We start from the raw sequence: 24,667 nt of genomic DNA, 5'->3' as shown, positions 1-24,667 counted from the left end.
TATGGCAGCTGCATACATGGCGGGTGTGCGTGTATGTAAGTCTAAGTCTAAGTCTGTGTGTGTGTGTGTGTGTGTGTGTGTGTGTGTGTGTGTGTGTGTGTGTGTGTGTGTGTGTGTGTGTGTGTGTGTGTGTGTGTGTGTGTGTGTGTGTGTGTGTGTGTGCGTGCGTGCGTAAGTGTCAGTATAGGCGTGATAGAAGGATATACATGTAAACAGGGCTGAAAAGTGAGCAGGAATATATAAATACTTATGGTAGTGTACTAGTGGTAATATATACATGTAAACAGGAGTAATGGTGACCAGTAGCAGGATAAATAGATAGATACTAGTGGTAATATATACATGTAAACAGGAGTAATGGTGACCAGTAGCAGGATAAATAGATAGATACTAGTGGTAATATATACATGTAAACAGGAGTAATGGTGACCAGTAGCAGGATAAATAGATAGATACTAGTGGTAATATATACATGTAAACAGGAGTAATGGTGACCAGTAGCAGGATAAATAGATAGTCTAGTGATAATATATACATGTAAACAGGAGTAATGGTGACCAGTAGCAGGATAAATAGATACTAATGATAATATATACATGTAAACAGGAGTAATGGTGACCAGTAGCAGGATAAATAGATAGATACTAGTGGTAATATATACATGTAAACAGGAGTAATGGTGACCAGTAGCAGGATAAATAGATAGATACTAGTGGTAATATATACATGTAAACAGGAGTAATGGTGACCAGTAGCAGGATAAATAGATACTAATGATAATATATACATGTAAACAGGAGTAATGGTGACCAGTAGCAGGATAAATAGATACTAATGATAATATATACATGTAAACAGGAGTAATGGTGACCAGTAGCAGGATAAATAGATAGGAACTAATGGTAATATATACATGTAAACAGGAGTAATGGTGACCAGTAGCAGGATAAATAGATAGATACTAGTGGTAATATATACATGTAAACAGGAGTAATGGTGACCAGTAGCAGGATAAATAGATAGATACTAGTGGTAATATATACATGTAAACAGGAGTAATGGTGACCAGTAGCAGGATAAATAGATAGATACTAGTGGTAATATATACATGTAAACAGGAGTAATGGTGACCAGTAGCAGGATAAATAGATAGATACTAGTGGTAATATATACATGTAAACAGGAGTAATGGTGACCAGTAGCAGGATAAATAGATAGATACTAGTGGTAATGGCAATCAATAATAATTTGAGCAGCAGCATAGGTGTGAGGGGGAGCAGTAGTAGGTAGACAGTTACATTTTAGTCATTTAGCAGACGCTCTTATCCAGAGCAACTTACAGTAGTGAATGCATACATTTCATTTTCATTTCATGCATTTCTTTCTTTTTTTTTGTACTGGCCCCCCATGGGAATTGAACCCACAACGCTGGTGTTGCACACACCATGCTCTACCAACTGAGCCACTGGTCTGTGTCTCGGGTGGCTGGAGTCTTTTCCAGGCCTTCTCAGACACGGCCTGGCATGTACGTCCTGGATGAATGGTAGCTCACCCCCAGTGATGCACTTGGCAGTCCGCACCACCCTCTCCAGGGCCTTCCGGTCGAGGGCGGTGCAGTTGGCATACCAGACGGTGATACAACGAGTCAGGATGCTCTTGATGGTGCAGCTGTAAAAGTTCCTAAGGATCTGTTAACACATACTCTCCAAGGACCTTGATGACTGCCTAGTGTTTCCTTTACAGACAGTGGTTAAGAACCAGGACATTATCCTGGGTGAGAGCTTTAGAATGGGCTTTGGTCAGATGACAATAAAAAATGTTTTTGGTGGTGAAGCCTGATCTGAGTGTCCCATAATGTAGCTGCCTGACTTTTAATATCATGTCTGTCCCATGTCCTGTCTATATCATGTCTTTCCCATGTCCTGTCTATATCATGTCTGTCACATGTCCTGTCTATATCATGTCTGTCACATGTCCTGGCTATATCATGTCTGTCCCATGTCCTGTCTATATCATGTCTGTCCCATGTCCTGTCTATATCATGTCTGTCACATGTCCTGGCTATATCATGTCTATCCCATGTCCTGTCTATATCATGTCTATCCCATGTCCTGTCTATATCATGTCTGTCCCATGTCCTGGCTATATCATGTCTATCCCATGTCCTGGCTATCTCATGTCTATCCCATGTCCTGTCTATATCATGTCTATCCCATGTCCTGTCTATATCATGTCTGTCCCATGTCCTGTTTATATCATGTCTATCCCATGTCCTGTCTATATCATGTCTGTCCCATGTCCTGTCTATCTCATGTCTATCCCATGTCCTGGCTATCTCATGTCTGTCCCATGTCCTGGCTATCTCATGTCTGTCCCATGTCCTGGCTATCTCATGTCTGTCCCATGTCCTGGCTATCTCATGTCTGTCCCATGTCCTGGCTATCTCATGTCTGTCCCATGTCCTGTCTATCTCATGTCTGTCCCATGTCCTGGGTATCTCATGTCTATCACATGTCCTGTCTATATCATGTCTATCCCATGCCCTGTCTATATCATGTCTGTCCCATGTCCTGGCTATATCATGTCTGTCCCATGTCCTGTCTATCTCATGTCTGTCCCATGTCCTGTCTATATCATGTCTATCCCATGCCCTGTCTATATCATGTCTGTCCCATGTCCTGGCTATCTCATGTCTGTCCCATGTCCTGGCTCTCTCATGTCTGTCCCATGTCCTGGCTCTCTCATGTCTGCCCCATGTCCTGTTTATCTCATGTCTGTCCCATGTCCTGGCTATATCATGTCTGTCCCATGTCCTGGCTCTCTCATGTCTGTCCCATGTCCTGGCTCTCTCATGTCTGTCCCATGTCCTGGCTATCTTATGTTTGTCCCATGTCTGTCTATAGCATGTGTTTACCCTTTTTTATGCCATGTCATCCCATGTTCTATCTGTGTGTCCTGCCTGCGTGTAGAGACATGCCATGTCCATTCCACGTGACCTGTCGATCAGACAATGGCCGCTAACTCCAATTCAATCAGCTAATCCCTGCCCTGGACAATGGACAGGATGAAGGATGACCAGTAGGACACACACACACACACACACACACACACACACACACACACACACACACACACACACACACACACACACACACACACACACACACACACACACACACACACACACACACACACACACACACACACACACAGACAAACGTCTTGACCCTCCTGTATCTCCTGACGAGTGATTCATTGTGACCTCTTCCTTGATTCCTAGAAAAGAGGATTATCAGTAAGGCCCTGTCCTCTCGACTGCAGGAGCCTGTTCAAACCCTCCACTGATGTAAGGAATGGTCATGTGCTGTAATGCTTACTAGCGTACTAGAGGCAAGGTGCAACCTTTCATATCTGGCCTCTGACACACACACACTTCATCCCAAAGCCTAGGACTAAGAGGCATGGAGAGGCAGCCTTTAGTTACCACACCCCCAGCCTCTGGAATATCCTGCCAGAGAACCTGAGGGGGGCCAAAACTGTGGACATCATTTAAAAGAGCTCCTAAAATATTTTTAGCTTTGCTTTTCCGCAGGGTGCTTTTCAGTCGTTCAGTTTTTATTGTTACTAGTTCGTTTTTTTTCCTCTTATGTTTGTTGTGTAGTAAATTTAAAATTTCATTGTTTATATTTGTTTTTCCCTGTGAAGCACATTGTGTTGTATTCCATGTCTGAAATGTGCTATAGAAATAAAGCTTGATTTAGGTCAGCCGTATCAGCTGGAGGTGAATGTCATCCTCTGACTGATGTCCAGTCTAGTTTACTCAGGATTAGGTCTGGGAGATGCCCCAGTGTGGTACAGGACAGGTACTGGTGGAGGCATTAGGAGGTTGTGTGTGTCTGAGCATGTTTTTATTTTTGATTTTTTTCCCACCTTTATATAACCAGGTAGGCTAGTTGAGAACAAGTTCTCATTTGCACCTGCGACCTGGCCAAGATAAAGCATAGCAATTCGACACATACAACAACACAGAGTTACACATGGAATAAACAAAACATACAGTCAATAATACAGTAGAACAAAAGAAAACAAAAAGTCTATATAAAGTGAGTGCAAATGAGGTAAGTTAAGGCAATAAATAGGCCATGGTGGCGAAGTAATTACAATATAGCAATTAAACACTGGAATGATAGATGTGCAGAAGATGAATGTGCAAGCAGAGATATTGTGGTGCAAAGGAGCAAAGGATTTTGTACGTTTGCCCACTGACAAAGAAATGATCAGTCTATAATTTTAATGGTAGGTTTATTTGAACAGTGAGAGACAGAATAACAGCAAAATAATCCAGAAAAACGCATGTCAAAAAATGTTATAAATTGATTTGCATTTTCATGAGGGAAATAAGTATTTGACCCCCTCTCAATCAGAAAGATTTCTGGCTCCCAGGTTTCTTTTATACAGGTAACGAGCTGAAATTAGGAGCACACTCTTAAAGGGAGTGCTCCTAATCTCAGTTTGTTACCTGTATAATAGACACCTGTCCACAGAAGCAATCAATCAGATTCCAAACTCTCCACCATGGCCAAGACCAAAGAGCTCTCCAAGGATGTCAGGGACAAGATTGTAGACCTACACAAGGCTGGAATGGGCTACAAGACCATCACCAAGTAGCTTGGTGAGAAGGTGACAACAGTTGATGCGATTATTCGCAAATGGAAGAAACACAAAAGAACTGTCAATCTCCCTCGGCCTGGGGCTCCATGCAAGATGTCACCTTGAGGAGTTGCAATGATCATGAGAACGGTGAGGAATCAGCCCAGAACTACACGGGAGGATCTTGTCAATGATCTCAAGGCAGCTGGGACCATAGTCACCAAGAAAACAATTGGTAACACTACGCCGTGAAGGACTGAAATCCTGCAGCGCCCGCAAGGTCCCTCTGCTCAAGAAAGCACATATACATGCCCGTCTGAAGTTTGCCAATGAACATCTGAATGATTCAGAGGACAACTGGGTGAAAGTGTCGTGGTCAGATGAGACCAAAATGGAGCTCTTTGGCATCAACTCAACTCGCCGTTTTTGGAGGAGGAGGAATGCTGCTTATGACCCCAAGAACACCATCCCCACCGTCAAACATGGAGGTGGAAACATTATGCTTTGGGGGTGTTTTTCTGCTAAGGGGACAGGACAACTTAACCGCATCAAAGGAACGATGGACGGGGCCATGTACCGTCAAATCTTGGGTGAGAACCTCCTTCCCTCAGCCAGGGCATTGAAAATGGGTCGTGGTTGGGTATTCCAGCATGACAATGACCAAAAACACACGGCCAAGGCAACAAAGGAGTGGCTCAAGAAGAAGCACATTAAGGTCCTGGAGTGGCCTAGCCAGTCTCCAGACCTTAATCCCATAGAAAATCTGTGGAGGGAGCTGAAGGTTCGAGTTGCCAAACGTTAGCCTCGAAACCTTAATGACTTGGAGAACATCTGCAAAGAGGAGTGGGATAAAATCCCTTCTGAGATGTGTGCAAACCTGGTGGCCAACTACAAGAAACGTATGACCTCTGTGATTGCCAACAAGGGTTTTGCCACCAAGTACTAAGTCATGTTTTGCAGAGTGGTCAAATACTTATTTTCCTCATTAAAATGCAAATCAATTTATAACATTTTTGACATGCGTTTTTCTGGATATTTTTTATTCTGTCTCTCACTGTTCAAATAAACCTACCATTAAAATTATAGACTGATCCTTTCTATGTCAGTGGGCAAACGTACAAAATCTTGCCCAGAAATGAATACGCTATTGTCCGGTTGGAATATTATCGCAATTCTACGTTAAAAATACCGTAAAGATTGATCGTAAACAACGTTTGACATGCTTCTAAGTACGGTAATGGAACATTTTGACTTTTTGTGTCTGAAATTACGCTCGGGCGTTATGCATTTGGATAGTGACCTGAACGCACAAACAAAACAGAGGTATTTGGACATAAATATGGATTATTTGTAACAAAAACAACATTTCTTGTGGAAGTAGCAGTCCTGGGAATGCATTCTGACGAAGATCAGCAAAGGTAATACAATATTTCTAATACTAATTCTGAGTTTATGTTGCCCCGAACTTTGCGGGTGTCTGAATAGCACGCCGTGATGGCTGAGCTATGTACTCAGAATATTGAAAAATGTGCTTTCGCCGAAAAGCTATTTTGAAATCTGACACAGCGGTTGCATAAAGGACTACTGTATCTATAATTCTTAAAATAATTGTTATGTATTTTGTCAACGTTTATGATGAGTATTTCTGAAATATTTGTGCTCATTCACCGGAAGTTCTGGAGGCTAAACATTTTCTGAACATCACGCGCCAATGTAAAATGCTGTTTTTGGATATAAATATGAACTTTTCGAACAAAACATACATATATTGTGTAACATGATGTCCTAGGAGTGTCATCTGATGAAGATCGTCAAAGGTTAGTGCTTCATTTAGCTGTGTTTTCGTTTTTTGTGACATATCTCCTTACTTGGAAAATGGCTGTGTGGTTATTTTTGTCTATGTACTCTCCTAACATAATCTAATGTTTGGCTTTCGCTGTAAAGCCTTTTTGAAATCGGACAATGTGGTTACATTAAGGAGAAGTGTATCTTTAAAATGGTGTAAAATAGTGGTATGTTTGAGAAATTGAAAGTATTCGATTTCTGCTGTTTTGAATTTCGCGCCATGCTATCTTGTCAAACAATCCCGTTAACGGAATCCTATCTCGAAGGGGTCCCCAAGAAGTTAAACACACAAAAACAGTTCAGCAGCATTGTTAAACATTTTATATTGTAAGCATGTAAGTTTCATTTCTGTACTGTACTTTAACACATCACTGACTGTAGTGTGTGGTCATGCTTCATCGATGATATTGGAGGGAAGTAAAAGACTTTGTAATAAATATTTATAGACTATATTATACAATATGAATATCATATTTGTATCTTCATATTAAAGTTGCTGAAAGTTCTTCAAGGTTCTTGTCCAGTTTAACCCTTACATGTCATCTCTCCTTCCCCCTCATCCTCTCTCTCCTAGTGGGTGTGGTACCTCCCTCCCTGACCGTTCTACTTCCCTCCAGTGAGGAGCAGGACCAGGGGAATGTGGCCCTAGTGTGCCTGGCCAACAGGGGCTTCCCGGGGGGGTTGGAATCTGGGTTGGAGGCTGGGGGCCGGGGGGGCCTTGCAGGGCAGCCAGAGCCTGGAGGTCCTGGAGAAGGATGGTCACTACAGCTGGAGCAGCAGCCTCACTCTCCCCACTGACCAGTGGAGGAAGGCTGGCTCAGTCACCTGTGAGGCCTCCCTAAAGGACCAGACCCCCATCACTCACACACTGGAGCCACACCACTGCTCCCAGTAGACACCCTGTACACAGAGAACATCTACCTATCTGTCATTCTATCATTCTAAATATCTATCTAGAGCTTCAGCTCTGGTCATCAACTTGGGATTCTGCATCTTTAAATCTGTACCTGTGTTTTATTGTTTCTGCTTTTAGATTGGAAATGTTAACAAAATAAAATACTTTGTATTCATGTCAAACAAGGTGTCCCTGATTTTTATTATGTAAAGAAATAGAAGTGAATATCTGTGGACTTGTGGTTGTTAAACAAAGACTAAACTGCTCTGTAACAACATGAACATCAGAAGGTTGGTAGGGGTGAGGGAGGGTGAGGGAGGGTGGGTAGTGGGTAGATCCCCTGGGGACAGTGCATATCTGGGGACAGGAGCAGAACCACATCATCTTACCATTACAGACATGGGAGGGGGTTATGGGATATAGCTGTTGGTTTTGATTGTGACTAAACTATTTGGTGAATTTGAGATTCATTTGTGAGTTGTATCCAGATGTCCTGACCATTGGTGGTAAAGTAGTGTTTTTTTTATCACCAGGACCTGAGTTGTGTGTTCAGTGAACCAGTGTTTCATATCATAGTCTGTTGTTCCTCAACACCTGCAGTAGATCCCAGCTGCAGCAGTACAGTCTCTGTGCAGTCTGACTGAGGGAGGTTTTTGTACGACTCTAAATCACTGTGTGATCACTGGGCCTTCATATACACCCATACCATAGTAATCTCCTGCATCTTCAGCTTGGAAACCAGTGATTGTAAGAGTGTACTCAGTACCTGATCTACTGCCACTGAATCTAGATGGTGTTCCAGACTGAAGGGTTTTTACTTTATAGATGAGGAGTTTAGGAGCCTGTCCAGGTTTCAGCAGGTACCAGCTCATGTCATCACCAATGCCTGAACCTCCTGTAGCACTGAGAGACACAGTCTTTCCCAGACCAACAGACTTTGATTCATCAGCTTGATTCAGGAACTTATTTGCAGATGACTCTGAAATGAAACAGTGTATAACAATTTTTGATTAGTCACAATAATCTAAATAAAGGCATCGGAAAGTTGTACAAACAGTAGCAAACTACTGTACTCAAATCTTCTCTGTTTCTTAACAGATGCTGTCCTAATACGACCGTTCAGAAAGGTCAGAGACATTCTCACCCTGAGTCAGGAACCCCAGAGTGATCAGCAGTGGAATCAGTGATATCATCATCATCCTCATCTTCATCATCATCATAATCTGTGCATCTGAGAAGACTGAACAGACTGAACCCAATGCTGCTAACACTGAAGTCTTAAAGTGTCTGGACCAGTGAGATCTCAACAGGTATGCAAAACACCACTCTATAGGCTGCCGGGTGTGTGAAACAGAGAAAGGGGAAGGAGAGAGAGAGAGACAGAGAGAAAGACAGAGAGAGAGAGAGACAAAGAGAAAGACACAGAGTGAGAGAGTGACAGATAACTTTCATATCTGTTATTTTGCTGTTAGCTGTGAGTCATTCCATCCTAAGGGGAATTTCAATCAAAGGATGATTACTATAGAGACATAGGCACACCCCAAAATCAAAGTTTGTCAGACATTACTATATTATACCTCCATTATACCTACATAGTCTTATGTAAAGCTGAGTCCAAATTCCATTTCATTTCAGGATGAACCTCACACTGGTATACCATTCCTCAAATGTTAATAGTCTGAATCGAAGACTTCACAAAATGTTAAGGTACCTGTTTATCAATGGCTCGGATATTTGCAGGTTGATGGCGTCCTCTTGTGGTAAAGGGGTGTCATGCTGAAGTTCAGTTCAGACCATAGAGTATGATAGCGAATTCTAGATGGAGAAAACCAGTTTCTGCGTAGGGAAGATCTCAATTGAATACTCATCATGTCCTCTCTCCTCGCCTCCTTCTCAAAACCCATTGGAGGAGAAGGACAGAGGGGAGGGACCTCTGGTTTTTCTTTCAATGGGTTTTGAGAAGGAGACGAAGAGGGAGGAGAGAGGACTCAACAGGGTGGGGAATCCTAAGGGTTAGCGAAAGATCAAATAATTCCATCCAGGTCATCAGGAGGGATCAGCCATTGAAATATACTCGGGAGCAAACATTCAATAACTGCAGGTGGTAGTAAATCGCCTACCTGTTCAAACAACACAGTCTAGGTGTACAGGCTGTACACACTTTATCAGTCTCTCATTCACAGTTTGACAAGCACTTGATAATGCTTTGAATTTCACGGCAGCATCCCCTTTGTGTGGCCGTAAAGCCCCCCTCAAAAAAAATCCATGCCTTTTGCGGCCAGTGGCTATTGTGCCCTTGGCCCGGAGTGCTGCGTTGTGCCCTTCTCCCTGGGTGCTACGTGCTCTGAAGCACCTCTCACTCACATGGCTCTCCATCATGTGATCGGGTCTTTCTCACAGGCTACAAGTGAAGACACAAACATCGGGGATGCAACTGTGAGCGCCCTTATCCAATTCTGAGTTGCATATTGAAGATATTGGAAGAACTGTCCACATTTACTTTCGTCAGCCAACAAGATGAGTAGTCCTAACAAACAGCAAAAGCACTAGCCTATGTCAATGTACTATCCCCATACAAAGTTGACCTGTTCTATTCCATGCGAGAAATAAATATTCCAAACATAGTCTGGGACAGTTGTGGGATGTGATAGATCCCAAATTAATATAACCACTAGCATCAAAAATACTTTTTTACACAATGTGCCTGACGCAACAGATCAGAACATTTAGCTATAAATGTTGATAAACTATTAGGCTATTTATTCACGTTAAAAGCGCAGCAATGCACACATGGCAGTAGGCTATAAGCACAAATGTTCCATTAGCGGGAAAACACCATTATCAAAAGTTACCGCAAATGCGATTATCCATGTAATGCTTTTATTATAAAGGTACATTTTTATGGTGAAAATGTTCTTCCCCCAACTTAAAACTCGCATGCTGCTTATGTATGCCAGTTAGGCTCTACACCCATTGCATAGTGGATTAATGTGCTTAATTTTAAGAAGTTATTTGGCCACATTAGTTGTGATACAAACCTTATCAAAACATATAGGCCTATGGTTTAGGCTACATGAGGTGTGCGCCTATGATTCGAAAAGGGGAAAAAAGGCATTTTTTCTTGCCTTATGATGGGCATATAGTGATAATTGTCACGGTTGTCGTCGGTAAAGGAGAACCAAAATGCCGCAGGTATGTGTAAACTCATCTTCTTTATTATATGGAAAGAAGGAAAACCCAAAATAAACACGTATACAAAAGAAACACACCGACAATAAACAGTCCTGTAAGGCTTGACGCTATACACGGAACAATCTCCCACAAATACACAGACAAACACACCCAACTAATATAGGACTTCCAATCAAAGGCAACACCACACAGCTGCCTTCAATTGGAAGTCCACCCCAATTAATCCAAACATAGACATACAACCAACTAGATCAACATAGAAATACGTAGACAAGGAACAGTGCCCAAAAACCCCGGAATACTAAATCAAATGCCCTTTTAGAAAAAACACCACCCCGAGCCACATAAAACAAATACCCTCTGCCACGTCCTGACCAAACTACAATAACAATTAACCCTTATACTGGCCAGGACGTGACAATAATATATAATTCACAAGTGATAGGTTAATATTGTCACCCATCAGACTAGTCTTGATTTAATCTTGTCTTTACATATACTAAATAATATATCTTTGAAATTTGTTTTGATTTAGAAAGCACCATTATCATAGACCTGTCTAGAAACATGGGCAGCGGGAAAAAAATACATGTCATCTATGCACTTAAATAGCAAATGGAGGACGTTTTTTTGCCGTTAATTTTCCTGCCAGGCATGAAGGCTATACTCCAGTTGTAAAGAGAAGCAATGTGCTTAATATTAGTAAAGTTGAGAAATAAATATGGTAGGCCTAGCCTATAGAAAGCTGATGGGATCCTCCTCTTTTTAATAGAGGGCATCACTCTGTTTTGTCACGCAATTGCATAGCCTACAGAAAGGTTGCGCAACATGAGCTCATGGGCTCTCATGACAAATACCTTTGCATTGATGTTAGAGTGATTACAGGGACAATAGACTACCAGGCAGTTAGCAAGTTTGGTAGGCTACTAATGACCAGCAGCATCAGAGCTTGGAGAAGCCTAATTACCATGACTCAACAGTCATGTGGAATTTGACTGCCTTCATGACGTTTCACATATTATTGTTACAAAGTGGGATGAAAATGTATTTGTCATTTTTGTCAACATTCTACACAAAATATTCTGTAATGTCTGAATGAAAAATCACATTTTCTATTAGAAAAATGAAAAATTCATAACTAAAATAGAGTCGTTGCATAAGTATTCAGCACCTTTAGTTAGTCAAGCCTAAATTAGTTCAGGAGGAAAATTGGGCTTAACAAATCACATAAAAAGTGACATGCACTCACTCTGAAAAAATAGAGGTTGACATTATTTTTTAATGACTAACCCTTCCTCTGTCCCCCTTACATACATTTACATGTTACATTGTAGTCATTTAGCAGCTGCTCTTATTCAGAGTGACTTACAGGAAATTTTAGCGTTAAGTGCCTTGCTCAAGGGTACATCAACAGATTACTCACCTAGTCGGCTCTGGGATTCAAACCAATGACCTTTCGGTTACTGGCCCAACACTCTTAAGTGCTAGGCTACCTGCCACCCATCTCTACGGCCCATTAGTCAAGTATTGAATTTCATCCACAGATTCGACTACAAAGACCAGGAAGGTTTTCAAAAGCCTCATAAAGAAGGAGGTAACAATAACAGATCAGACATGAAATATCTCATTAAGCAAGGTCAAGTCAATAATTATGCTGTGGATTATGTATTAAGCCACCCAGACCCCTCAAAGATACAGTTGTCCTTCTAAACTGAGCTGCAGGAAAGGAATGAAACTGCCCAGGGATGTCACCATGAGGCCATTGGTGATTCTACAGTCTACAGAGTTTAATGGCTGAGCTGGGAGAAAACTAGAAAGGATCAACATTGTAGTGAATCACAACAATGACATTAATGACAGATTGAAAAGAATACAAATATGCAGAATATGCATCTTCTATGTAACAAGGGACTAAAGTAATACTGTATAAAATACAGAAAAGGAATACACTTTCTGGCCTAAAGCCTTATGTTTGGAGCAAATCCAACACATCACTGAGTAACTGCCTCCTTATTTTCAAGCATGGTGGTGGCTGCATCATGGTATGGGTATGCTTGACATTGACAAATACTGTGGAGTTTTTCAGGATACAAAGAAGCGGAATGGAGCTAAGGTCAGGTAAAATCCTATAGGAAAACCTGCTTCAGTCTGCTTTACACCAGAGACTGGGAGAGGAATTCACCTTTCAGCAGGACAATAACCTAAAACACGAGGACAAATCTACACTGGAGTTGCTTACCAAGAAGACAATGAATGTTCCTGAATGCCCAAGTTACAGTTTTGACTTAAATCTGCTTGAAAATCTTTGTCAAGTTTGGAAATTGCTGTATAGCGATGATCCCCAACATCTTGATAGAGCTTTGAGAATTTTGTAAAGAAAAAATATTGCACAATTCAGGTGTGGAATGCTTCTCAGAGTCTTACCCAAGAAGACTCAAAGCTGTAATCGATGTCAAAGGTGTTTCTAACATGTATTGACTGTGGGCTGAATAGTTATGCAATGATTATATTTTAGTTATAACATTTGTATTAATCTTTAGAAAAATATAAAAATGTTCTTGTACTTTGACGTAACGACTCTCGTTGGTGGTAGGAAGAGTAGACCAAAGCGCAGCGTGGAAAGTGTTCATGATTCCTTTATTCACAAAACACTTAAACAAAATACCAAATGGCGAAAACGAAAGCACACAGTTCTGTCAGGCACAGACACTAAACAGAAAACAAGATCCCACAAAAACCCAAAAGGAAAATGACAACTTATATATGATCCCCAATAAGAGACAACGATAGACAGCTGCCTCTGATTGGGAACCACACTCGGCCAAAAACAAAGAAATAGAAAACATAGACTTTCCCACCCGAGTCACACCCTGACCTAACCAAACATAGAGAATAATAAGGATCTCTAAGGTCAGGGCATGTCAATTGGAGTATTTTGTGTCGATTGTTGAAAAAAAAACATTTAAATTAAATCTATTTTAATCCCACTTTGCATTACAATAAAATGTGAAGAAATCCAAAGGTCCCGAAAACTTTTGCAAGGCCCTTTATTGTGTGGTGGAATATTCTATTCAAGTGAGAGACACTTTGTAATTTATTCAAACAATCTTCATTCAATATGGATTAATTACTACAATAATGAAACCGTCGACTCAACATTCTTGACTGTTGGGCCGAGAGCCTAACTGATAATTAAAAAACAGAGACCTTAAATAGGACCTAAAAATGTTTAGTCATCCTGTTCCAACTTCCCAAAAGCCACCTTGGTCCATTTCCTGGTTCTCTTAATGGGATGTTGTCTTACCCCCAACCCCGGGTTAGTTTCCCAGATGTCAGGATGAGACAATGAGACATTGTTCTAAAGTCTTCCAGGCATTCTCTGTCTCAGGTCACACACACCACATCTTGTCTATGGAATGCCAGCTTTAGATGTTTTATCACCAAGCCATTGTCAGCTCAAGCAAAACCCATTTCCTTAACCATACGTCCAGACTAACTATACAGGAAGCTAGAGTGGAAACCATCTCTTTAACAGTTGCCAGGTCAAGCCCTTACTCTAGTTCATAAAACAACCATTTGGTGCAAACATAACAATCTTATAATTATGCTACCACATTTGCCATGGAGCAGAGAGAAAATATCAGTGTTTTTAAAGCTAATCTCATGTTATTCTACACATTTTCCAATGAGGTTGTTTGCTAGTTCTGTCACGTCCTGACCATAGAAAGCTTTTATTTTCTATGGTAGAGTAGGTCAGGGCGTGACGGGGGTTTTGTCTAGTTTATATTTTCTATGTTGTGTGGTTCTAGTTTCTGTATTTCTATGTTGTTTTTTGGGGGGATGATCTCCAATTAGAGGCAGCTGGTCATTGTTGTCTCTAATTGGGGATCATATTTAGTAGCTGTTTTTTCCCACCTGGGTTTGTGGGAGATTATTTTGACTAAGTGTATGTTGCACCTCTTCGTCACGGTTTGTTGTTTTGTTTATTAGTATGGCTTGCATAGTTTCACAGTTTAAATAAAATGTGGAACGATACACACGCTGCGCCTTGGTCTCCTCATTCTGACAGACAACCGTGACAAGTTCCTAGTTTCCTGCAATTCAAATTCTCTTTGTCTTGGCTTAGGATGTGTTTATATCCTATCTGAGGGTGGTGAGGTGTGACCCAAGTGCAGAGAAGAGACCAGATGAGGAATCAGTGGTTAAGGATAAACAAATACTTTGCTGATAACCAGTAGCCGAAGGATCACAGTAACACTGGAAAAACAATAAAATCTTAAACTCACTCAGGAAACAAACACACACAGTAAACAATTCAAGCTTCTGCAAAGGAAACCAGGAAACACCTCTTTTAACAGGGAGATCATCATGAGTAATAGGACACACCTGAGTGTCATTAATGTCTCTAGGATGGTCTCTAATCGCCCTCTGGTGAACCAGGTGGAACCATAGAGCTTCATTCAAAATATACAGGTAAAGACAAGAGGATTCTAATATCGCATCATTCTTTGAAATTCATGGGACCAGCGTTGCTAGTTCCAAACGGCGCTAGTAGGTACCAAAAGAGCTGGTCCCATGAATTTGTTTATTTTTGAATGCTTCTGCATGGAATTACTTCATTGTCTTAACCTTCCCATCTTCAACCTAGCCATAGAGATCCTATTAAATTACTCGAGGGCCTATGTCATCAACGCTCAAAGTTCCAGAATAGGATGAAAATGGCAGCCATTGTGGTCAGGGAGAAAACCAGCCTAATTGGAATGAGGTATAATCTTGATTTTACTTATGCAGGAAAATAAAAGTAAGGCATGTGAAATATCGGAAATTGGGTAATAGAATTACTGTCAACCTAAAATATTGTCAGATAATCATAAATACAGTTTATATGGGTTTTCAACAAATTTTCTGTAAGTAGCCTCTAAAATATATGTAAACAGACCATAAATGTCTAAATAGTTGTTTTCTTGGAAAGCTGAGAGTGCTATTATATGATACAATATCAGTACTTGTTGCATTTACAACTTGTCTAAGTCCCATCATCTACTGATTTGAGACAGTGTATATAAACAGACCATACATGTCTCAGATTCTTGGAAAGCTGAGAGGTCTATTACATGATACAATATCAGAGTCCTATCATCTACTGGTTTCAGACAGTGTATATAAACAGACCATAAATATCTCAGATTCTTGGAAAGCTGAGAGGTCTATTACATGATACAATATCAGAGTCCTATCATCTACTGATTTCAGACAGTGTATATAAACAGACCATACATGTCTCAGATTCTTGGAAAGCTGAGAGGTCTATTACATGATACAATATCAGAGTCCTATCATCTACTGATTTCAGACAGTGTATATAAACAGACCATACATGTCTCAGATTCTTGGAAAGCTGAGAGGTCTATTATATGATACAATATCAGAGTCCTATCATCTACTGATTTCAGACAGCGTATATAAACAGACCATAAATGTCTAAATATTTGTTTTCTTGGAAAGCTGAGAGTGCCATTACATGATACAATATCAGTACTTGTTGCATTTACAACTTGTCTAAGTCCCATCATCTACTGATTTCAGACAGCGTATGGTTGTAGATTGACTGCATTGTTTAAATGGAATGTGGGCATAGTGGCAGTTAATTTGAAAAATTAATGCAATCAATACCTATAAAAATGTCTGACTAGCTAGTTAACAAAAATACAGTGCAGATACATTCTTCAAATTCATTATTTTACACAATATCTTATCCAGGGTTGGGTAGGTTACTTTCTAACAGTTAATAATTACCTGTACAAAATTGTAATCATTAATGTACATTTTGAACTCAGTAATGTAATCTGATTACATTCAGTTACATTTAGATTACTTTCCCCTTAAGAGGCATTAGAAGAAGACAAAAATGTATGTACCAATTGAACCACATCTATTACAGGATAAATCCATGTTAAAGTGTACATAGCTGGCCATATAAGGATGTTAAACTTTATTTTATGGGTTGGTTATGTGTGTCATGTGTTCTTTAGTGACTGTTTGTTGTATGTGTGTTCTGATGTTTCATTCTCTCTCTCTCGCTCTCTCGCTCTCCGACCCCCTGGGGACAGAACCTCTCTATTCTAGCAGAAGTAAAACCATCCCACCCTGACCATGCAAATCAGGGCTGCATTCAGTGAGATGAAACGTTTAGAAGATTAAAGATAGAAATGCAACGAATAAAGCTAATGATAATGATTCTGTTCTACACAATGAATTTCTATCTGAACATTCAAGAGGTGAATGTCAATGGTGTGGTAGTGAAGTGGTGGTTTCCATATGGAGGTGAAGTTCAAATCAAATCAAATCAAATGTATTTATATAGCCCTTCGTACATCAGCTGATATCTCAAAGTGCTGTACAGAAACCCAGCCTAAAACCCCAAACAGCAAGCAATGCATGTGAAAGAAGCACGGTGGCTAGGAAAAACTCCCTAGGAAAAACTCCCTAGAAAGGCCAAAAACCTAGGAAGAAACCTAGAGAGGAACCAGGCTGTGAGGGGTGGCCAGTCCTCTTCTGGCTGTGCCGGGTGGATATTATAACAGAACATGGTCAAGATGTTAAAATGTTCATAAATGACCAGCATGGTCAAATAATAATAATCATAGTAGTTGTCGAGGGTGCAACAAGCACGTCCGGTGAACAGGTCAGGGTTCCATAGCCGCAGGCAGAACAGTTGAAACTGGAGCAGCAGCACGGCCAGGTGGACTGGGGACAGCAAGGAGTCATCATGCCAGGTAGTCCTGAGGCATGGTCCTAGGGCTCAGGTCCTCCGAGAGAAAGAAATAAAGAAAGCGAGAAAGAGAGAGAGAGAATTAGAGAGCATATTTAAATTCACACAGGACACCGGATAAGACAAGAGAAATACTCCAGATGTAACAGACTGACCCTAGCCCCCCGACACATAAACTACTGCAGCATAAATACTGGAGGCTGAGACAGGAGGGATCAGAAGACACTGTGGCCCCATCCGATGATACCCCCGGACAGGGCCAAACAGGCAGGATATAACCCCACCCACTTTGCCAAAGCACAGCCCCCACACCACTAGAGGGATGTCTCCAACCACCAACTTACCGTCCTAAGACAAGGCCGAGTATAGCCCACAAAGATCTCCGCCACGGCACAACGCAAGGGGGGGAGGGGGGGCGCCAACCCAGACAGGAAGACCACGTCAGTGACTCAACCCACTCAAGTGACGCACCCCTCCCATGGACGGCATGGAAGAGCACCAGTAAGCCAGTGACTCAGCCCCTGTAATAGGGTTAGAGGCAGAGAATCCCAGTGGAGAGAGGGGAACCGGCAAGGCAGAGACAGCAAGGGCGGTTCGTTGCTCCAGCCTTTCCGTTCACCTTCACACTCCTGGGCCAGACTATACTTAATCATAGGACCTACTGAAGAGATAAGTCTTCAGTAAAGACTTAAAGGTTGAGACTGAGTCTGCGTCTCTCACATGGATAGGCAGACCATTCCATAAAAATGGAGCTCTATAGGAGAAAGCCCTACCTCCAGCTGTTTGTTTAGAAATTCAAGGGACAATAAGGAGTCCTGCGTCTTGTGACCGTAGCGTACATGTAGGTATGTACGGCAGGACCAAATCGGAAAGATAGGTAGGAGCAAGCCCATGTAATGCTTTGTAGGTTAGCAGTAAAACCTTGTTATGGTTATGGTTGTGTAGAGGAGGTGGTTTGGTGAACTATGATCCTGTCATGAGTAACCAGAGTAACATTGTCCTGGTGTGGGACTGTCTAATGCTGTGTGAGGATGTTCATTCTGTGTTCAGTGGACCAGCTTTCAATGTCATAATCTGTTGTCCCTCAGCACCTGCATTAGGTCCCAGCTGCAGCAGTTCAGACTCTGTGCAGTCTGACTGAGGGAGGTTTTTGTATAGCTCTAAATCACAGTGTGAACACTGCACCACTGTATTAAATCTGACAGATGTAAACTGCTGCATCTTCTGTATGAGCTCCACTGATGGTCAGGTCCCCTCCTCTACCACTGAATCGAGCTGGAAGCCCGGTGTATTTCAACAGTGTAGGAGCTTCTCCTTTTCTCTGCGACAACCTCCATCTGAATATATTGTAACTGCAGGATTGGTTGTACAGGTCAGAGTGATGGTGTCTCCTGGAGAAAATGAAACTTCACGAGGCTGAGTGACAGTATACTGGCCGCTGGATCCTGCAGACATAAAATAATACAATAAGTCACATATTCCAGATAAGGTTTAATATTTTACAATGTAAAAGTAATGCAGGTTCTGATATTGATACAGTGGGATTGATATCAAAGACGCTATCGAAACGAATGATTAATATTTCCAGTTAAAGGGTTCTTAAATGTCCCAGACCTTTGAGGCAGCAGCAGATCAGTGTCCAGATGAAGATGCTGAGTCATGGTTGCCGTGGTTTCTGTTGTGTTGATGGACAGATCTCAGTCATAAAGTGTGAAACTCTCAGGGCTATAGCAGTCCCAGAGCACTGAAGCATGAGCTGTCAATGCAAAGCACCTGCTCTATGGAAACACCCTACCTGATGAAACAATGAAGTAGTCACAGTATAATGAAGTAGTTTACCTTAATCTGTGGAAGGCCTGAAATTGACTACAGTATTTAGTTATATGTAAATGTATTCAATTAATACTAGTGTATTCTCTATATGGCTTCCTTCCTGTACTTAGTGAGTTTGTCAGAGATATTTGACATATCCAACATTTATATTTTATACATTTATATATATAGTTTATATTTTATAGGGAATTTAGGTAAAATGAAAAATATCAAATATCAAACTTAAATGAATTTTAAAAGTTATGACCTACACATGCTGTTTTTGACAGACAATCAGTGGTAGGGTTGAATGTGTGTTGAATGTGTGTTGTGTAGAGAGTTACTGGTGTGTGTAAAGTGCAGGAGGTTTTTGTACGGCCGTTCAATGAGTCTGTATCACTGTGGTACACTTTCGGTGGAGGCACCAAACTCATCGTTGACTGTAAGTACAAGAGATCTATCTTTTTTATAATACATGAAGGAACATTTATAAAGTCACAAAAATTTATAATTAATAAGAAATATTTGTAGTTTTAATGTACTTAATTCAGATTATTTGCAATGTTTCCATATGCTCTGATGATCATTCAAGGACAAAAACTTCATATACCAAATATCTGTAATAATAGTTTTAGTGTTTGATGTCTTTAAATACACTTAACCAGTTCAGCTTCAGTATTAAACTTTTCATATTTTAATTATGAAAGTTTAATTTCTGTACAGTAATTTAACACTGACTGTGGTGTGTTTTCAAGCTTCATAGATGTTCATGGAGGGAAGTGAAAGAGACATTAGAAGATATATAAATAACCTGCCATTTTCACTGACATTGTGCTATTTATACAGTATCATACTTGTTTCTTCATATTAAAGTGGTTGAACGTTCTTCAAGGTTCTTGTCCAGTTTAACCCTTACATGTCATCTCTCCTTTCCCCCTCATCCTCTCTCTCCTAGTGGGTGTGGTACCTCCCTCCCTGACCGTTCTACTTCCCTCCAGTGAGGAGCAGGACCAGGGGAATGTGGCCCTAGTGTGCCTGGCCAACAGGGGCTTCCCGGGGGGCTGGAAGCTGGGTTGGAGGCTGGGGGCCGGGGGGGCCTTGCAGGGCAGCCAGAGCCTGGAGGTCCTGGAGAAGGACGGTCACTACAGCTGGAGCAGCAGCCTCACTCTCCCCACTGACCAGTGGAGGAAGGCTGGCTCAGTCACCTGTGAGGCCTCCCTAAAGGACCAGACCCCCATCACTCACACACTGGAGCCACACCACTGCTCCCAGTAGACACCCTGTACACAGAGAACATCTACCTATCTGTCATTCTATCATTCTAAATATCTATCTAGAGCTTCAGCTCTGGTCATCAACTTGGGATTCTGCATCTTTAAATCTGTACCTGTGTTTTATTGTTTCTGCTTTTAGATTGGAAATGTTAACAAAATAAAATACTTTGTATTCATGTGAAACAAGGTGTCCCTGATTTTTATTATGTAAAGAAATAGAAGTGAATATCTGTGGACTTGTGGTTGTTCAACAAAGACTAAACTGCTCTGTAACAACATGAACATCAGAAGGTTGGTAGGGGTGAGGGAGGGTGAGGGAGGATGGGTAGTGGGTAGACCCCCTGGGGACAGTGAATATCTGGGGACAGGAGCAGAACCACATCCTCTTACCATTACAGACATGGGAGGGGGTTATGGGATATAGCTGTTGGTTTTGATTGTGACTAAACTATTTGGTGAATTTGAGATGAATGTGTGAGTTGTAACCAGATTTTCTTTATGGTGGTAAAGTGGTGGTTATGAATATCTGTGGTGCTCTATTCTGGGAACCACATCATCTGACCATTGGTGGTGAAGTAGTGGTGATTTATGCTTGGTGATGTCGTATAACCAGGACCTGAGTTGTGTGTTCAGTGAACCAGTGTTTCATGTCATAGTCTGTTGTTCCTCAACACCTGCAGAAAGATCCCAGCTGCAGCAGTACAGTCTCTGTACAGTCTGACTGAGGGAGGTTTTTGTACGACTCTAAATCACTGTGTGAAATGCTCTGGGGTGCCAAAATTACCCATACCATAGTAATCTCCTGCATCTTCAGCTTGGACACCAGTGATTGTAAGAGTGTACTCAGTACCTGATCTACTGCCACTGAATCTAGATGGTGTTCCAGACTGAAGGGTTTTTACTGTATAGATGAGGAGTTTAGGAGCCTGTCCAGGTTTCAGCAGGTACCAGCTCATGTCATCACCAATACCGGTTGAACTTGCAACAGCACTGATAGACACTCTGTCTCCCAGACGAACAGACTTCAATTCATCAGCTTGATTCAGGACACGTTGTGCAGATGACGCTGAAATTGAAACGGAGAAATTAGCTTTGAGTTGTCTTAAAAATCTACTTAAAAGGCATTGAAACATTTCCCATGGACAAACATGTACAAGCTCATTAAAACCAGTAGACCACAGGGAGAATGTTGAGAGTTTCTCACCCTGAGTCAGAAACCCCAGCGTAATCAGCAGTGGAATCAGTGATATCATCTTCATCATCTTCATCATAATCTGTGACTCTGAGAGGAGTGAGCAGACTGGACCCAATGCTGATAACACTGAAGTCTTAAAGTGTCAGGAGCAGTGAGGCTCAACAACTATGCAAAACAGCACTCTATTAGTAATCACACACCTGCTGGGTATGAGGGAGGGAGAGAGAGAGAGAGAGAGAGAGAGAGAGAGAGAGAGAGACAAAAAGAGAGAGAGAGAGAAACAAATAGAGAGAAACAGAGAGAGAGAGGGAAAGAGAGAGAGAGAGAGAGAGAAACAAATAGAGAGAAACAGAGAGAGAGAGGGAAAGAGAGAGAGGAGAGAGAGAGAGAAACAAATAGAGAGAAACAGAGAGAGAGAGGGAAAGAGAGAGGGAGAGAGAGAGAGAGAAACAAATAGAGAGAAACAGAGAGAGAGAGAGAGAGAGAGAAACAAATAGAGAGAAAGAAAGCTAGAGAAAAGATGAGAGAAAAAGCTGGAAAGAAAGAGAGAGAGAGAGAGAGAGCAAGAGCAAGAGCAAGAAACAGATAGAGATACTTATTTTACTATTCTTTTGCTGTTGTGAGTCGTTCCAATCTAATGGTCAACTATAGGAGGACAACTAAATTGTGTATTAAAGGGTAGGTTCACCCCCAAATAAAAACATGTGTTGGACATTATATTACATTGAAAGGGAGTTATGTCAAGCTGAGCCCAAATGTCATTTGATTTCAGGATGAACCTTCCACTGGTGTAACATTCTTCACATGTTAATAGCCAGGATCCAAGACTAGACCAATGGAGACAGGTGATGCTTACTGGAGCCTTACTATCTACAGTAAATCTATGGCTCTGATATTTTCAGCTTGTTGGCGCCCTCTTGTGCCAGAATGGCGTCATCCTGAAGATCAGTTCAGGTTCAGAATAAATAGTTATTAGTCAAACAGTGGCAGGGTCAGACTGTTGGTGGAATTACAGACTGGGCCTGCAAACTGTTTATTGCTTTTTGTAAATAAATAACTAGATAGGTGTAAAATGACAGAACAGTATCAATATCACCAGATATTAATAGCATACTGGTTAACTATATTTGACTGCTGGTAATAAAAAGTGAATTTCATTGGTTGTTGCTTTAGCTAGTGGGGCGTACACATGCTGTCAGAGTTATCAAAAGTTAGGAGTTCTGACTGGGAAGTTTCACTTGAACGGACATGCACCATACAGACAGACAGAGGACTCATCTTTCTATTTGTGCCGTGATAGCATGGGCAATGCCATTCAGGAATTGCCACCCAGTTGAGTACTTTGACTACTTTAAAATGGCAGAAGTTTGGTGGAAGCCCTCCATGGCGCTGCCCATGCTAAAACATTATTTTAACCACTAGAGGCCTCTATCATTCTCTATGACATGAACCATCTTACGAAGCGATAAAGGTCAGCCATTTTGGTCAGGGAGTTGGTCAACCATGGTTTGCCAGAGTTGTGATAAGATATTGTTTAAAATTCTACATTTGAAGAATTTATCTGCACTGTATGTTTATTAGCTAGCTAGCCAGACAGTTTAAGAGGAATGATTGGATTAATTGTTCACAGTCACGGCTGTCGTAGAGAGGAGCGGACCAAAGTGCAGCGTGTGTGTCTTTCCACATTTTATTTACACTGTGAAACTATGCAATACATAAATAAACTGAATGACAAAAAAACAACAAACCGTGACGTCGAGGTGAAACATACACTGACTCAAAATTAATCTCCCACAAACCCAGGTGGGACAAACACCAACTTAAGTATGATCTCCAATTAGAGACAACGATGACCAGCTGCCTCTAATTGGAGATCATCTCAAACAAAGACCAACATAGAAATACAAAAACTAGAACAACCCAACATAGAAATACAAAACTAGAACATAACAACATAGAAAAACAAAACTAGAAAACCCCCGTCACGCCCTGACCTACTCTACAATAGAAAATAACAGCTTACTATGGTCAGGACGTGACATTCACATTAATTGCCAATATACCAACATTCCATTTAAAAATGCAGTCAATTCACAGCAATACACTGTCTGAAATCAGTAGATGATAGGACTTAGACAAGTTGTACTGATATTGTATCATATAATAGAACTCTCAGCTTTCCAAGAAAACAACAATTTAGACATTTATTTTCTTGTTTACATATATACTTTAGAGGCTATTTATGCAGAAATGTTGTATTAAACCCATATAAACTGTATTTATGACTATATGACAATGTTTTAGGTTGACAGAAATTCTATTACGCAATTTCCAATACATCACACAACTTACTTTAATTTTCCTGCATAAGTAAAAACAGGACTATACCTCTACTATCATTCATTCCAATTAGAATGGTTTGGATTTCTCCCTGACCACAACGGCAGCATTTTCATCCCATTCTGGAACTTTGAGGGTTTATGACGTAACCCTTCTAGTAATTTAATAGGATCTCTATGGCTAGGTTGAAGATGGAAAGTTTAAGACAGTGAAGTAATTCCATGCGGAAGCGTTGACAAATTCATGGGACCATTGACAACTACTAGCGCCATTGCTAACTAGCAGCACTGGTCCCATGAATTGCAAAGAGTTATGGGATATTAGATTCCCCTTGTCTTAACCATTATATTTTGAACCAAGCTATATGGTCACCCCACCCTCCTCAGATAGGTTATAAACACATCACAACCCGTGGCATAAATGTTTAGAATTACAGGAAATTATTTCAAAATGACAAATTCTCTCAGCGTCATCGCAAAATGTGTTGAATAGCATGAGATTTTTTGTAAACTGCAAATGTTCCTCTCTGCCCCATGGTAATATGTGTAGGATTGCAGGAAACTAACTTTAATAAATAAAACATTAATCCAGCCTTATTGCAAAATGTGTTGAATAGCATGAGATTATAAAACTGCACATTCTTCTCCCTGCCCCATGGCAATACAGTGCCTTGCAAAAGTATTCAGACCCCA

General features: G+C 41.0%; 2 gene segments (V, D, J or C); one reads left to right on the top strand and one right to left on the bottom strand.

Annotated features, from left to right (window-relative positions):
- Positions 1-7,679: 7,679 nt before the first annotated feature.
- LOC106575436 (Ig kappa chain V region 120-like) lies at positions 7,680-8,674 on the bottom strand. The segment is given in 2 exon segments: positions 7,680-8,369; positions 8,535-8,674. Coding segments are annotated over 2 exon segments (387 nt in total).
- Positions 8,675-19,440: 10,766 nt separating this feature from the next.
- LOC106575435 (Ig lambda-2 chain C region-like) lies at positions 19,441-20,619 on the top strand. The segment is given in 3 exon segments: positions 19,441-19,445; positions 19,505-19,608; positions 20,122-20,619. Coding segments are annotated over 3 exon segments (429 nt in total).
- The last annotated feature ends 4,048 nt before the right edge of the window (positions 20,620-24,667 follow it).

The sequence above is a fragment of the Salmo salar genome, chromosome ssa17, assembly GCF_905237065.1.
Source record: "Salmo salar chromosome ssa17, Ssal_v3.1, whole genome shotgun sequence".
Taxonomy (NCBI): Eukaryota; Metazoa; Chordata; class Actinopteri; order Salmoniformes; family Salmonidae; genus Salmo; species Salmo salar.
Note: the sequence above shows the minus strand (reverse complement) of the source record. Positions and strands in the feature narration are given on the sequence as shown.